The following is a 17,580-nucleotide window of genomic DNA, read 5'->3' as shown; positions in this document are numbered from 1 at the left end:
TGTCTGTCACTCATCTGCAAGAACATTTCTACTCCCTAATTCCAGAAGGTACCTCCAGGAAGCTATCCCAGACACAGCAGGAAAAAGGAAACCAATGATGGGACTTTGCAACCTGATAAACAGGATGGTCTCTGGGGACACCATGCCTCCAGACAGACCTACAGCCTCTGAAAAAGCTAGGAAGTTTTAAGCTGCAAACAGTGCTACTCACATCCCTCGCAGCATCTCGCTCAGCACCCCGGAGCAGCATTACTCGCACCACTTCACTATGACCCATCTGTGAGGCAATCCACAAGGGAGCTGTCCCATCCTGCAAGCAAAATAACACTGCTAATGGTTTCACTTTGATGTCCTGTGCTCTCTGATATTTTACTGCCCAAGCCTACTGGAATGGATGTACTTCAATTACTCAATGAAATCCTGCATCACATATGCAGAGACATATGCAGAGCTGCAACCAAAAGTACTTGGGAGTGTATCAAGTTACAACTGCTTCAGTTTGTGGAGTAGAGCCACCCTTACCTGCTTTCTCTTGCATAGTTGGCCATAAACGTACACTGCCGTGTGAACAGTTAAAGCCCAGTCAGGCACCTGCTGTGCCTAAAATACATAGGCAAGTTTGAAACACATAGGCTAAAGTATTTTGAACTCTAGGTAGTTAGATGTGAGAGAAGATACAGGACAAACCTCAGCATGCACAGGTAAATTCTGCAGCTGAGCATCTGTATATAGGGAGTTAAAGTTGTTTACAGAAGCTAGGGAGCAGTGCAAGATGATCATCAACTTTCAGTATAAGGTTACATTATTCACCCTCAGAGAATCTGGTAAAAAAGGTCTTGCCTTACAATGACAGTGAGTATTTCACAAATTTTACCTTCAAGAACTCCACTAGAAAACAAGGAAATTACCAAGGAATCCAGCATGAAGCAATTTGGTTTGGAAAAATTGTCCTATGAAAGCATTATTTGAGCATAAAAGCCCAGAAAATGAAATGCATTTTCAGAATAAGCTAAACTTTGTGATGGACTTCCATCCCAAAGGCAAAAGTGAGTTGAAGCATTACAAATATTTCTCACTGCAATTAGAATTTAGTTTTTTGTCTTTTCCTCTTTTGCTTTTAAATGGCCTGATTCTCCAGACTGCAGGAAGGCTCCAGCAGTTATGTGGTGCCAAACTGATTTTTGTGGGCCTTTAACAAAAGGTTTTGCATGTTTGAACTTTAACATAGAAGTGAGGCCTCACATTGCAGGGTGCCTGCTTCTGCCTTCAGTGCTTGCCAGCTCCCCTCACCACCCTTAGGAATCTGAAGACTTGGCCTGAAAATGGCAGACAAAATACACTGAGGCTTCCAAAAGAGTCTTAATGAGAAGTTTCAGAAGAAATAAAATTTTTACTTTAAATAAAATATTTCCACTTTGATCAATGAAGTAATCTCTCTCCTCAGTGCCAACTGACTTGCTCACGCAATCCAAAAAACCATTGTTGAACCCATTCCTTGCTTTCTATGGGCTAGACTTAATCCTTTTGAGGAAACAGAAAAGCTATTTCTTCCTTTGATATAATGTTCTGGACTTCTCTTTTTCTCATACTGAGAAAGAGCAAATGCACATCCTGAGATCTTTAGTATTGTTATATGGTGAGGAATAGAATCTTTGACCACTCTTGTATAATTTCTCTATAACTTAACTAATTGAAATTAGTGACTGACTTCATTATAGTATATATCCTGTTAATACGAGGAGTGTTCTTTGTGATTCAAAAATAGCAAAGGCTGTCTTTTATACAGCGTATCTGATGTTATTGTGATAGCAAAAACTGTCCCTCTCAAATTTATAGTCCTTTCCCTAGCAGTAAGCTGACACTTCAAACTTTTCTAATTTCTCCCCACCAGAGGGCTCTAGAAAATACCTATGAGGACACTGAAAAAGCCCCTAAAACTTGGAAAACATCTGGGTGCTGCCTACACAATTTAATCTGTGTGAAAAACCAATGTTGTGCAAATCCACGCTTGTATTTACACAAGAAATGCAAACACAAGGTCAGCACAGGGAACACAGCAGGGTTTTTTTACTCACAGTAAAGTTTGTAAGAATCAGTCTTATTTTCAGGTATAAATGAAAAGGAGCAGAAGGAAATACAGTGTTGGGTAATACCACTGCTACCATTAAGTGTCCTTAATAGTATTGCTGTTAGACATCATCCTAGGTGTCTCAGTTACAGGCTAGAGGCAAAAACACATGAGAAAGACTGGCTCTCTTGGAGAACTTAGTCTGAAGAGGAGAAAGATGCTAAAGTTGATGATGGGCTCACATGGTCATCTATGGTCATCTTCTTTCTCTTAAGTAAACAGCATCTAATATGAAGGTTTATACAAATGTGTATAATATTTATATAGAGTAGATGAAATTTCTGTCCATTGATGAATGGTGCAACAGAGATACTACGGTTTACTAAGAGGTCACATGAGAATTCATATCTGAACAGATATTAGGGATTGGAGATGAGTCAGGAAGAAAGTTCAAAAACTACTTCCTTTCTCTGTCCCTCTGCCCACCCAGTAGTCACCCATTACATTCCTAGAAATATGTTAAATAACCCAAATGTTTGTAAGCTGTTCATTTTTTCCATACTTGATTACAAGCTAGTCTATATGGATGACACTGTCTTATATCCAGCAGCCAGTGGTTCCAAAGATACTCTGACCAAAATTTCTGATGCTCTTTCTCTTACTAATTACATTAACTAATGACTTAGCTTTGCAGCTTTGAATCTCAACTCTTGTTTATGGCTTGAAGTTTTGCAAAAGGCCAGCATAGGGTAGGAGGTGAAAGACCCCTCAGATTGCCAGTAGGGACTTCCAGGGGCAGAGATCTCCTACTCTCAGGCTACTCAGTGTCATCTCCTCCACTGCTGTGTCCATCAGTCCACTTGCACCACTACACCTAATGTGCTAACAGCAAACAGCTCGTTTGTCTGAAGTCCACTTTATATAGGTTTACTGGCTTACATGTAAGTGTAATTGCATATCACGTGGTAAGAAAAAAAAATCATTAATTTTCAGATTATTTTGAATCTGCTTAGCCAGCCAGACTAAAGCCTGCTGGGACATAGGCTGCCAAAACAGTGTAAAATTCATTGCCAAATAATGTTAAAGCTTTGTTTGTTGAGTTGGAAAAGCATAGAAACATCTCCTGCACAAGGCTTAGACACTGCACCCAGCTCTGTCTAGACAAAAAGATGACAAAGGAATTTCTGCCCTGCTCCTCAGTATTGGAAGGAAAATAAGCAACCAAAGCCCAAGAAGAAATGACATTGCCAGGGAAGAAACTTTACAGGAAGCTTCACTGCTTGGTCTTCTGAGAGCTGAGCTGAAGGGCCTGTACACAGACAGCCAACACCTTCTGAAATGCTCTGTGGTGTCAGGAGCACCCCTGTGGGATGTGGGACACCAAACTGAAGGGGAACTGGGACCCACTGCAGCAGCAGGAGGAGACATACAAGGCAGATGCACATCACAAATTAAGCCCCCAAATTCACAAAGTACAGAGGAAAAGCTGGACACATGAGGAAGGAGAAGCATGAACTCACACCTGGCACTCTGCAGTCCTGTATTTGAGGTAATGTTGCCTGGAAAAGTTTCCTACTGCAGTGAGAGCAATGTAGCTTGTAAGTGACAGTGAGAGTCATTTGGCATCAAAACTGCCCCATCTAGAGCTACATTCCTCATGACCAACACGCCACCTTCAAACAAAGTACAAATTCATTTGTTAGTAAGAAAGAGACTAAGATCCATCCAACCATTACTTGACTAAATAAACAGTAAAAAAGTTCCATTTGTAAAGGAAATGTTTCAGATTGCAGTGGGCCCAAATACAAATGCCATGCACTTATCCAGGCATAATCTTAGCAGGGATTGGAGGTACCCTGAAGCAAAGTAAGTCTCTCCTGCTGGAGATGAAACAGAGGAACCAGGAGGAGCAGTCACACAGAGACAAGTCTTTGCCTCAACTAAGATTTAAAAATGCCTCGTGAAACATTCTGTTGTAGAAATTGGATTAGAGAGCTAAAAAAATAGTGTCAGAAAGAATTAGCTGGTGCAGTATAATTACGGTTAGCAGAATGCAGTTTTTATGGCAACATGGTTCAGCTAAATCTAAGGCTCAAGAACTGTATTTTGAATTACTCACAAGGCATTAATGCATACCTTGGTCTTTCTTTCTACACTGATCTTTCAGACTGTGTTAATTAGCAGCTTTGAACATCTCTTAATCTACTTCTTTGGAGACAGTAGGGAGGCAACCTAGAAGCAGCTAATGCATCAGTCCAAAGAGTAGCTGCCAGCACTCCTCTGGTGCTGGGAGGTGAGGGTAGGGACAGCAGGAAAACTACTTCAGTTTGGGCACTCAAAATACTAATTCTGTTTCCTTACACCACAGCTAGAAGTGTACACAGACACCTATAGATCAGTCTCTCTTGCCAAGGCTCTGTTGTCAGGCTTTCAGTGTAGATGAAAGGAAATACTGAAAATACCTGGCAAAGCTTGTTGCATGCCATGCTGTCCACTGTCATTAGAGTTTTCCCGTTCATTTGCTCTTGCCTGCTGATTTTTCACTTGCTGCAGTCAGTGATCATAGCCACCTGGCAGATATACATGACTGATTGCGAGAACAAGACCTTATCCCATCAATTTCAAATGTGCAGTGAAGACCCAGGACAGCTACCTTGCCTGCAGGGTTTCAGCAGACCACAGTGGAGTCTCTCTCAGAGCAGGCAGAGATTCCTGAGACACCTTGTCTCTAACCAAACATTTTTATGTACTGGGTGTAAAGATACCTATGTAAGTCCCACTCTGGCTGTTTAGGTACCAATTTTTCAGTCAAGAAATAGCTAAACAATTAAGAAACACTTTTTTTTTTAAATCAAGAGAGCTTTTATATATATATATATATATATATATATATATATATGTACACCATGTATGCTTACCTATCCCATAGTTAGTTTAACACCTAGAAAGCCTCTTGTACCCCTACCTAACACCAGCATACTGTGATGCACAGTGGATCTAGCCCTTAAATCCCTGAAAGGGGGGACCTCTGAACCAGCCACAAATCTGGTTCACATATATAATTTAATGATCAAACACCAGCCCCATTGCTTGCAAACAAGCTAATTTCATGCTTATAGCTGCCACTGGTCGTATGTGTTTGCAGGATCAGGCCCACTAGAGTAACTAGCTGGAAATGGGTAGAAAGGCTTTCCACCTGTATCAAGAACTTCCAGAGATGAAGGTAACACTCATTCTTGAGTTTCAGAATGCACAGGGATGACAAAGTGTCCTAGTTCAGCAGGAGGGACCAGCTAACCCTGTGTGGGGGTGATCAAAGCTGTGTATTCTACCCCCTCTATTCATTCCCCAAGGTCAATGGGCCATTAGCAGCAGCTGCCCAGGGAGCCATTATCACCTTCACACCCAGCCTGAGGGGGGCGGAGCTGCTAATGGGCCATCAACAGCTCAACACCTCCTGGCTCCCAGAGTTAATCACCCATTGTGTGAGTCCCCGCCCAGGGGGAGAGACTGAGAGCTCCCTGAGGGTACATAAGTGGTGGGTAAGAAGACCTCGGGAACCTCTTGTTGGATCCAGAGCAGCAGCAGGAGGAGATCACTGCTCTTGCCCAGACCACAGCCCTCGCCTGCACCAACAGGTTTTTCTTTTCCTTTTGCTCTGGACTTGGGGGAACCACAGGGGTCTCAGCACAAGGGCAAACAAACCCCCTTGGGTTTGTGCCCCAGGACACTGGGTTATACTGCTGGGGTTTTGTGAGTTGAAAGCAATTTCCCTTGTGTGTCAGTGTTGTTATTGTAATATTATTATTAAATTTTAGGTCTGACTTATAATCTCTCTCGTGGTGAGTTCATTTCCCCTGCTGGTTCACCTTTAAACCAGCACACAAAGTAAAAAAAAAATTCAAACAAAAAAAAAATCTTAAAATAAAAGCTTCTGTCAAAGATCAACTTCTACACCAAAGCCACAATACTGAAGGCCTGGAGATTTCAATATATATATAACGATATACTCGCCCATAGAATTCCCTGATTTTCAAAAGCCTTTCAAAGGATTTCCATAAGAACTCAGGGATATGGTAGGCTGTGTAGACCTTCACAAGTAACATGGTACAACACAAATAGATCAGTAGTTTCAAAAGGTAGTGCAAGGCCCTTACATCAACATTATAATCTACTTTATTTTGGTTTAATTTAGTCCCTAGCCCAAACATACATGTGGTTCAAACCTGTTCAAAGGAGCAGTCAGCAGTTTGACCTGCTTTAGAATCATAGAATCATTAAGGTTGGAAAAGACCTCTAAGATTGAGTCTAGCCACCAACCCAGTACTGACTGCCCAGTGAATCGCTTTAACCATATCCCAAAGTGCCACATCTACACATCTGTTAAATACCTCCAGGGATGATGACTCATAGGGTGTAAGGGCAACGGGTGCAGACCTGGAACAGAGCTTTCAGTTTCACTTCTTCCAGAATTAATCTATTTTGCATGCATAAAGAAATGACTGAGGTATTCACTTCAAAATTATAGTGCCAATCTGAGCTAAAACACAGACACACAATGTGGGCACAGCCACAAACTGCCTTCAAGAGAAACACCTCCATGGAAACCCAATGCCTGGACAAAATTCCAGTGTTAATTTTTCATTAAAAAATTAGAGCCCAGCTCTGCCCTGAGGTGTTGAACATACCTGCCGTGGCTGGTTAACCTTTGCTCCTGAAGAAAGCAGCAATCGGATGACATCCAGATAGCCTCCTTGTGCTGCCAGGAAAATTGCAGAAGCTCCATCCTAAGAACAAACACATCCATCTTACACTGTGTTGGAATGATGCCAGTTTTCCACACAAACTCAAATCAAACTGAATCAAGTTCTCATTCTTAAGTCAGTATGCTGTGTAACAGTACATATAAACCCATGCTCAAGAAATAATTGTCAAAATCCAAAGTCTAGTTCATAATAAACTATGGTAACATTTTCATTCAGTATGCACAAGTTCTGGCTTCCATCATACATCAACCCAAGCATTAAATCCTGGATCTGGAGTACAAAGAATCTAGTTCATTAAAGCATTGATCTACACAACTAGAAATCAATTCCTGTATAGCAATATAGGTTCATTTAACTTTTATTAGTTCATGCAGAAGTGTTCTGCTGTGTTGACACATGGTGAAAACATGTTCAAGTACTTTGCAAAATTGGAGACTACTTTGCAAAATTGGAGACTCCAACACTGAAGTCTGCCTTTGAGGCTGAAGGAGTAAGGACTATGCCATACTCTTGTGCTACCCCAGCAACTACCATGCCACTGCCCTGGCACATCTGTAGGAGAGACTTCATCTGCAGTACAGCAATGTAAAAGTATTTCATAGCCCTATCAGAAACCAGAATTTTTCTACAAAAACTCAAGAAAGAAGGAACTGTGAATAAATACGGGGTTTTATTTTTCTTCAACATGTCTTTCATGTGCAGATGTTCTCAGAATTTGACTTCACAGAAACTTCTTCCTTGGGAAGAAAATTTAGAAGTCATATTTCATTAAGTTTTTTTGATGAAACATTTTCAAACAGCATTATAATCCATCCAACCAACTAGAAGTAGAAATCTGTACTGAGGGTGGGACAGGTGTTTACCCATCCTATATCTACAGCACTCAGCACAGAGTGTGCTTGGGCAAGTTCTCCCAGGAGGTGAGACTCTTTTAGTTTAAATAGAGATATGAATGAACCCTCTCACTGCATCTCAGATGTGCAAGTACACATCTCATGACAACTCAGGCAGATGCTTATTACAAAATATAGGGTATTTTAGTGAAAGCCTGTTCTTGACCTTGTTGGCGTATCATCATGTTGGGACTGAACGCTGTTGTCTGCAGAAAGGCGGCTTAGCTGCTCCTCTTCCTGCAAAACGCAGCATAGACTTGGTGAAGCATGAACTGAATATAATGCCTCAGGGACTGAATTTAGAATGTCTGACACTGATTTGAAGAAAAAGGTCTTGGTTAAAAAAAGAGGTGTCTCCTGCAGTATAAATGCACATCCCTGGGCCCTATGAGGGGCTGGTTCCTCTGGTTGCCATGCGATTATATGAAAAATATGTGGGTATATATCAGAGCCTTTGTAGGCTTCCCCCAGAGACAGGTATGGTGAGAACACTTCAATTTATAAAGTAAACACGGTTGTGTAATATTAAAAAAGCTCTTTATTGTAGCATCAATCAAGATGGAGAATTTTGCATTCCCTGACACCTATTTGGTTTGAATTGATACTGAATTGTAATGAGAAACCTGTCTTGAGGCTAAAGTATATTTCTGCAAGAAATACTATTTAGTTAGGGCATTCTCTTGTCTTCTGCTCTCTTGACCCCTCACGTCAGTCTATTTAAGATTAAAATGTAAATCTTGATAGTTTTGGGAGGAGTATTCAAATGCAGGCTCGAAATCTGTCTCATTTGGTTGCCTGACAGTGAAACTGCCATCCAGATGCCACTTTGCAAATGCAGCTTGGCCATGTCTCACAAAAGAAGCCAAGCTAACAGTTCTTTTCAGGAGATCGTACTTTTATTTTCTTAAGCAGCTCTTTCTGACTGGCTTTGCCCAATGTCTAGTGAGCAATAAAAATACATCTCTAAATCAAATTGCAAATATTGCTCATTTCCAGGAGAGACAACAAGGAGGTTATTTTACTGCCTTCACCTCTGGTTAAGTGTCAGCAGGTGTGGCAGCACAGCTATTTTTAAACTGAGTGGCAACCCCTGGGATTACCATGCGGAGGTATGAATCACTGCTCTCAGATTAGAAAGACAATTGTTATTTGCACAGCAGAAAGGCAGGAACAGCCTTCTTTATAAATAGAGGGTGAGGGTAGCACTGAGGTGGGGACCCCCCACATGACCATGCACAGCTGCCAGTGCACTGGTGGCTTCTGCAGTCACCAGCCCCTTAGCTGGGAACCGAGAGTGCAACAGCATTCCTGCAGATCCAAAGCCAGTGGAAACAGCTGAAAAAATTCATATAACCCAGGGGAACAGATTCCTCTTTGTGAGTCCTGAGTGCCCTGAGCTAGGAAAGAGTGGTGGGCAGCAAAGGGAAAATTTGCCACTTGTTGAATGCTAAGAAGTTCAGCTTATCTGTGTCTCTGCTGGAGTAAATTAAATCCAGAGCTTCACTGGCTCAGTCCAACTTTCTGAAAAGTCAACTAAACAACATCAGTTCAGCCATTTTAACCATTCTTTGCCCCAAACCCTGGCACACTGGAGATTCACAAATACCAAATAACATAATTTTAACTGATAATTTTTAAAAAGTACTTTGGCAACATTTAAAGATTTTAACTTTTACCATTTTCTGCCAGAAAACTGATGTCTCTAGTACCTCAGAGGCTTTACAGCTGTTCAGTCTTCTTCAATTAATGGTAGAACATGACATATCTTTTGTTCAAGGCTAATGGATAGCACAAGTCTGATCAATCCAGATTTGGTATGTATCTTTCACACAGGCAACAAACCAAAAGGCAGCTAAAGCATCTTTTGTGATTTTGTGCTACTTCTCTCAGCATCATGAAAAGCAGACAGTTAACATAATTCACATCTTGGAAGAGCAGAGTACTATGAAACCACAACATTTGGCAAATGCCTTTTGTGTTGGAGCCAGAGTGTCTGCTGTTGTCCAACCAACAGCACATTTGTTCCACCACCATCATTGTCAACATTATGTGTGTCAAATAACTCACGTAAAGTTGATCGTGAATGTTGGCACCATGCTTCAATAGAGTTTCCACTACTTTCGCGTGCCCATACTGACAGGCAGCCAGAAGAGCTGTACCTCCATCCTGTGAAAAAGCAAAGAATGGGCACAGCCAGGTGAGAGGGCAGGTGCTGGACAAAACATCATCATAAAAAATGTGCCAAAGGCTTTAAATCTTTTCAGAATTTGGCTCACAGCAGTTCTGCAGTGACTTGCTACTGAATCTTTCATAATTTTAATACCAAGTCCTGACACATAAATCTTTAAACTTGGCTCTGTCACTATTTTTCTCCTGAGTTTTTATAGGGAGGAACAGGAACTAAGAACATTCTGCTTTTTGTTCCTCATCTTCTGCCTTGCTACTAGAAGCTTTGTTCCTTTCACAACTCTAAGCTCCTCCATGTCTTTTGCTTTTACAGCCAAATCCCTCATGTCTGCCAAGCTCTTCCAGTGATGGAAGGACAGCAGATCTTTCCCCTGCTCCAAAGCCTATTGATCATCTGCTCTTCTTTGGCCAGAACCTTGTGCCCTGTTGTGTCCTGGATTTTAGGCCTGAAGACAAATAGGGAGAAAACATCTTGAAGTATGCTAGCTAGTTGTGGAAGTGTGAATTGGACCAGTCCCATGACCCCATTACTTCTGCTTAAGAAACAAGCCCTGCAGGCAGGATCAATCCCAGGCAGCTATAGTTGCTGTACATCACCACTAAATTCAGACTTAGGCACATGCATCAAATCCTGTTTGTGGAGACACTCCCTTGGGAACCATCTCGGAAGCAAAGCACCTCAGTGTTGCTGGCAGTTGACTTCAAGCTAGCTGAAACAAATGAGATAGCAAACATGGGTCTTGCCATCTTAAGTGAACTGTGACCCCCTCAAAAATTACCAGTATTTCTGACGCTGATATGGAGAGGAAGTTCTTTTCTTCTGCCTGGGATGGAACGATGGCATCATGCAAAGACAATGCACACTCAAAAACAACCACACCACAGATCTTTCTTCTTCCCTACCTTCTTCCAGTCTCCAGCCTCTCCTTCACCAGATAAGCTATCTAAAGTATTTCAGATAAATAGTTTCTAGAGCTGTTATTAATGCGGACACAAGACTGTGTTTTCCCTCAGACTTGTTCTCTAAAACAGCTCTAAAGTTTTGTCTGAAATTTTCCACACAGACAGACACTCACAAAAGCAGTTACAGCATGGATCTTTTATAATGGGAGGGGCCAATCAAATTATTAATTGGTGGTGCTATTCATGGCTATATTATCCTCATGAAATCTCAAGCTCTGACATAACTGGAAAACCCACAGGCATTGTTTAGAGCTGCCCTCAAAACCTCATATTCACCCTTCCTCCATGGAAAAGCAAGTAATGCTTGAGTGTCAGCGAAGTCACAGACCTGAGGCTGTTGTGTGACAGTCTAAGAATTGCCTATTAATTCTGGATTATTTGACTAAATACAGGGTGCCATCAGGTCAGTGGAGTTAAGTTTCTCTATAGATACAATGAGACATTAGACATTCCTGCCAAATTAAACTACTGTCTTTTAATAGGAACTGCTGGAACAAAACACAAAAGCAATCACTATTGTTCCTGGATTTAAAAACACCTTATACACACTTAAAAGACAATAGAAAACCTAATAGCTTTGTGAAACATGTTTCCTGTTTCCAGCCAGCTAAAAGCCACTTTGCTTGAGTGGTGACTTACCAGATCAAAGGGGTACAAACAAAAAACAGATATTTTTAAAGACTCATTCCCTGAAAGAAAATTGAGAGGGAAAGGTTAGTGAATCAAGAAGAGAAACTATCCAGATTGGAGGTCCTCTGAGGAGGGGCAGGGAAGAGTGAGTTATGGAAAGCTTAAAAAAACTGTTGAGGTTTCCTGTATGGAGGGCAAATAGACATGCTCAGTTAGTTGCATATGGGAAAAGTTTGTTTATTGCTTTATGGTCTGGCTTTTGTTGTCTAAAATTTTTGTGTTCTCAGCAAACTCCTCTTACATTTAGAGAATTCTTTGGCTATTGACATAATTTATGCAGTGAACCAAATGACAGATCCCAAATAAAAGACAGGCCTGCAAAGCTAACTGTGGCTAGCACAGCAGAGCTAAAACCCAACTTGGAATCCCAATGTGTAATCTCACCTTGGGAGATGTGACAGCTTAGGGTTTAAGAAGGGCAACACTACCTCCCAAAATATGTCTAAGTGACTCAAAAGGGAGATCCTGACCAAGTATTTGGTTCAATCCAGTGAACAGTTTTAGACAGACACATTTTTTGAAGAATAACACAATTACAAAATACACCATTTGGATCTTTCAGAATAGAGCGACCAAGTTTTCCTAGATAGCCTTATCAGAGTCCAGGAGTCAGGAAAAAACACTGGATGGTTCCCAGTTTTCATCTACCCATCCTGAGTGAAATATTTACTTGGCCAAAAAGAACTGGGTAACAACTCCATGGCTCAAAGATTTGGTCCCTAACCAGGAGGACAACTGAGCTCAAAAACCTGCTCTACTGCATGTCTGACATATGAAGCTGAATACATTCAACAGAAGGGACTGGAATTCCTCTGCATGCCCTGAGTTGGGGGTACCGCTGTGAAAAAACAGATACAGGTCTTTCTGCAAGAAAGGGAAGTTGGGGGGCAGGAATCTTTTCCAGTGACCATGTGGTAAGACAGTAGTTAGTTAAATCAAGTAATTGTCAAGCAGTGCAAAGGGCCATTATTTTTTAGGAGAAAACTTGGTTCCCCTCTCAGCCCTACTGACCTTCCCTCTGGCTTTCTCTTACACTTTACTCCAGAAGTCTGTAGCTAGACCTCAATGTTTTACAGACCATATGGAAGGGAGGTAAGTTATGACAAAAAAAAAAAAAGGTAAAAGAGTTTTAATATCTCTTTCAGACATGTGATTCCCTCTCCTTTCTGGCTTCAGCTGAAACAAGAAAAAAGCTGAAGCAGCATCTTTGGTACTGGCAAGCCTCTTGGAAACTCTGACCAGGGCAGCAAGTGGGAGCTGGTCATGTGAGCAAGCACTGAGGCGCTCCGGAGGCAATCGCCCTTCTGCAGCGGGCAGGAAGCTGTCTGTGCAGCCTCTGAGAGAGCACATTGCCTTGGGTTAATTTCTTGCTCATATCCTGTTTTCCTGACACAATGAAGCTTCTATTAATCTGCACTGCAAACCCTCCTAGCTCAGATAGGAGCCAGTTCTCTAGTTACCTCTGCAATTCTTTCCCTGAAACCATTTTTCTTAGTACCAAAGTCTGTCCTCCGCACTGATAGCACAGAACAGCAGCTGCCAATCTCCAGTGTAAGCACCTGGAACAGCAGCACCCAGTAAGACCATTCTAACTGGCGCAGACTTCCCTATTTGCTTACTCTTCCTTCACCTCTTTCATCATTGCCTGAAAGTAGCTTAGAATTATGTGCTGTTTTACCATCTCTGAAATATGCTACAGTGGAGGGGTAGTGATCTTCTGCAAACACTACCGGCTGAAAAATAGCCTCTAACGTACTGCTTGACCAGCAGTACTGCTCAGAAAACATGCCACCATGCAAACCCTTTTTAAGAATGGGCATGCTTATAACATGTATCAGAATAAAAGAAAAAAAGTTTCAATCTATGTTATATACTTCTATGGATGTCAGACTGGGAGAATGCAGAATAATAGTACTAATATATATATATCATGTATAATAATTAACCTTCAATAGCATTATTTATTCTCTTTACAACATGAGATTTTATTGCTCATTATTTTATTACCCTGTGTTAGAATGCTTACTTTGTCTGCCACAGCAAATATCAACTCTAATGACACAAGGGGTAACAAGAACTGCAATGTTATATTAAGATAGTCCTCCAGCACTCTTGTATATGAGTAACAAATGTAGCAATAACAATTTACAGATAAGTGTATTACAAGATTTTGGGCTTTGCATTTCTTTGCTTTAAAGTCTCTGTTTTCTAGGATACATTCAATTTTTTTTCTTATTTCAACTCTCTGTCTTCATTTATAAAAGAAATATACGTATTCTTTGCCAATTTATTAATTTTGGAGTGCCCTTTAAAAACAGCCAGATCAGCCGATACCTTTTCCAGCACTGCTTCTGAGTGCCTTAGTCACAAAATGCCTTACCTCTAACCTGAAAAGACTTGTTTTGTCAACTATATTGTTTCTGGGGTTTGGGAGGGATGAAAGAAGCCTATTACTTTGGTCACCTGTTAACAGAACAACAGAATAATTCCAGGCTATGAAAACCACATTATTGAATTGGAAAATAGAACTGATACAAAACCACACTAGCCAAGGAAGATATACATTGTCAATGCACTACATCTCATTGGTGCCTCCTGCTCAGGTACACACTGCTGCACAAAGTATGAGTTAGTTTCTCACCCAGTCTCAGTCTAAAATCTCAGTGGGTTACCAAAGTCCAGTCAGGAAGCTGTAAACATTTGGATTCCTATGTCTAGATCTTAATTTCAAAAGAGCTGCAGTACCCAGGTAAGGAATGAGTGAAAGAATGAAAATGGAAATTTGCAGAATAGGTCCCAGCATTAATGATGCATTTAGCAGAGCCCTCCTACTACTGTCCATAGAGAGCAGATCCTCACAGCAAAGAGGGCATGGACCTGATAGTCAACTTCAACTTTTGAAACCAGTGTCACTTTCATCTTGCACACATTTATAGTAACTCAGCTATCTGTCCTTCAGCTTCTTTGAGCCATTTCAGGGACTATAGCTTGTGTTATTCTGCGAGTGCTGAAGTGATTGATGCACCTCTTGAAGAAAGGTGAGAAGGAGGGATCACTTTGACAGGCATGTTGGATGATGCTACTGGAAAAGAGCCTCACCTACACATCACACACCAGTTTCTCATGTTATGTCCTCTGGGAGTTTGTGATGTCTTAAGACCAGTTTTGTGGAAGTGGCAGAAAGCTGTGCTCTGGAGAGAAAGAGCAACCTGCAGCTTAAAAGATACTTAGGACTGGCATAAAAGCCAAGTCAGGTTTGGATTAAGAAGAAGAGGCAGACAGGAAAAGGGGGCGTGGGAGGAAACGTTCAACATGAACAACAGTAGACCCCAAACTTGCATTTGTCCAAAGACGGAAGCCATTTGGAACAGCTGAATGCAGGATTATTTTTTTTAATAATTTAGATATTTGCTCCCTTTTACCTGCCTTAGTGTCTCACATCGCTTCATTAAAGATCATATATTGTCATGAAGGATGAGACAGTTTCAAGCCTGCTGAAACCTTTTGGATCAAATCTTCACAAACTCCTAGTGCACAGGCTGTGGACAGATTCAGCAAAAATGTAACTGTCCCTCTAGACAAAATAAGGTACTGAGCCTCTGACTTCCCAGCTGGATGCAAGGGAGGTTCCCCTTCTGAATCTTGCTAACCCTCACCTACACCATGAAATAAAATTCAGAGAAGTGATGCTTATTTTAATGTGCAGCTTTAACCAGTAAATCTATCACACGTGAGATTATCCAGCACTTCAAAATCCAGCTGTAACCTCCTGCATTGCCAAGTTCCACAGCTACACTCCAAGTTACATTAAACAGGTACAATTTAATTCATGTTTTTATTAGTAATTGCTACTGTGGTCAGAGAGTTTCTCACCACAAGCACAGCTCCCTGGGGTACTGGAATCCTATTGTAAGGGCATGTGTGTACTCTGGCCACAAACCCTCAGGATTTTTACCCCCTGGAGCCTAAGAAACTGAGTTTCTGATGTTCCATCAATTTCCTTAGTATTTAAAGCCTGTATTTCCATGGATTGCAGAAAACAGGTATGGATTGAAGGAATCATTCAAAACACGGACTAGTATATCTTGAAAAATTGGGTATTGTGAAAAATTGGGTATTCCTTTTTCAAACACAACGCTATGGATCCCCAAGTAAGTGACTGGCAAGTGTTCTCCCCAGATTACAGGTATGCTTCAAAATGTGGTCAGCATGTAAAGGACAAGTATATTTAATAAAGTTATGATAGTTTTGGTTCTGTTGGCTGGAAGCAGAGGTGCTAGTACTGTCTTGGGCAAAGAAACTGATGTAGTGCTGTTAATGATGAACTGCTGTTTTTGCTGCTGTTGACCCCATGAGGGGTGATGAATTCATACTCTGCTGCCCGTGCTTTTGACTACTCTAAGATGTTGAAAAAGGGCCTGCCTGAACAAAGAAATAAAAGCTCTGAGGTGTACTTCATCTTCTTGTTAGAGATGGGTAAATGGGAATTTAGGGAGGACTGAAGCCATTATACTTTTATGCATCCTATGGTGGTATACAGAGACATTCCAATGCAAATGGAGTATCAGTCTATGCAAGTACATAAACAGCTAAACTGAGATCCTACCTAATATGTACAAAAAGACCCTTTGATCTTGCATTGGAGGATGGCTTAAGAGGAAAGACTGATACCACTATTAAGGGATAGATCTTTGATCAACTTACTCTATTAAGTCTAGGTAGTAAAAGCTAGTCCCAAGTTAATATTTTCATAATGTGTTGCATTATGCATATTACTCAGAAAATGTTCAAGTGAGGAAATCCTTTTATCATCTTACCACTGTTCTGTCATTTTTCATATGAATATGAAAAAACAGCCTTGATAGTCAGAATGTATCAGCATGCAAAAATAGACCCATCATCTTACTTTGTTCTTAAATTCAGTGGAGGCTCCAAATGAAAAGAGAAACTTCACTACATCATTGTGGCCTTGTTGTGCAGCAAAAAACAGAGGAGTTGCACCTGACTGTAAGAGAAAAATGTATTAAAAGAATACCAAACACATAACACACTTGACTGAAGTGTATATATTTCAAACTAAAAAGTATTGAGCTCAATCAGTTGAATATCAGCTGAATGATGATTCTGAGGACTCCAGAGGATAGCAGATATCTTTACTCAATCTTCTTCCCCATGCACTGGGAAATCTGTCCAGCATTACACATTTGAGTAAAATACAAGATGAACTGAAACCCCATGTTTTATACAAGTTGTATAAGATACTGTCATTAACATATGAGCAAATCAGGATGCAAAAAAATTACTATGTACACTTTTAATGGCTGGAAGGAAGGAAGGAAGGAAGGAAGGAAGGAAGGAAGGAAGGAAGGAAGGAAGGAAGGAAGGAAGGAAGGAAGAGGAAGAAAAGCTATGCAGGCTTTCCTGACTCTGGGCTCTGTCATCCCATGTAGAAGGTACAGGAAAGGGTAGCCACACATGAAATTCATTACAGTGCCTAAAGTCTTTACAACAGGCCCCTTAAGACCATTGCAGAACCCTATCTCCTGGACACATTTACGGGGAACTCACTTCCCCAAGCTTCACTACAACTTCAGAGCACAAGAGTGCTGGTTTGAGTATGTGAATTTAGTTGCAGAACAGTGCCATTGGTCTTTAAGGCTTACACTTCTGTTTTGCTCCCTTTCTGCAACAGAGTGATTTTGGATGCTTTCAGTGTTTCTTTTTGTTGGTTTGTTGAATTAGTATATTCTGAGTGATACTCATGAACAGCTCTATATAACTGTTCTCAACTTTTCCTTTTGTAGCTGCTTTCCAAGCAACATTTACCTAAGGGAAGGGACATGTTTAAATACATGTTTTGTTAGAACAGGACCCCACTGAAAGACACAGACAATCATGGTTAGAGCAAGTCTAGACCAGTAAGCACAAAGACACTTATATCATGAACCATGGCATTCACTGACTCAATAACTTGCAGATGTCAGCATGAGATTAATGCTCTAGTTCCAGGTAA

General features: G+C 41.0%; 1 protein-coding gene across 1 annotated transcript in view; it reads right to left on the bottom strand.

Annotated features, from left to right (window-relative positions):
- ANKRD29 (ankyrin repeat domain 29) overlaps positions 1-17,580 on the bottom strand; it is a 36,182-nt gene that overhangs the window by 7,974 nt on the left and 10,628 nt on the right. Inside the window, exons 4-7 of the mRNA XM_071554665.1 lie at positions 16,474-16,572; positions 9,795-9,893; positions 6,757-6,855; positions 212-310 (exon numbers count right to left, since the gene is read on the bottom strand). Coding sequence (XP_071410766.1) covers positions 212-310; positions 6,757-6,855; positions 9,795-9,893; positions 16,474-16,572 — 396 coding nt within the window. The remainder of the gene's footprint in view (positions 1-211; positions 311-6,756; positions 6,856-9,794; positions 9,894-16,473; positions 16,573-17,580) is intronic.

This window comes from Pithys albifrons, chromosome 4, assembly GCF_047495875.1.
Source record: "Pithys albifrons albifrons isolate INPA30051 chromosome 4, PitAlb_v1, whole genome shotgun sequence".
Lineage (NCBI taxonomy): Eukaryota > Metazoa > Chordata > Aves > Passeriformes > Thamnophilidae > Pithys > Pithys albifrons.
This window is presented reverse-complemented; position numbering and strand designations above follow the sequence as displayed.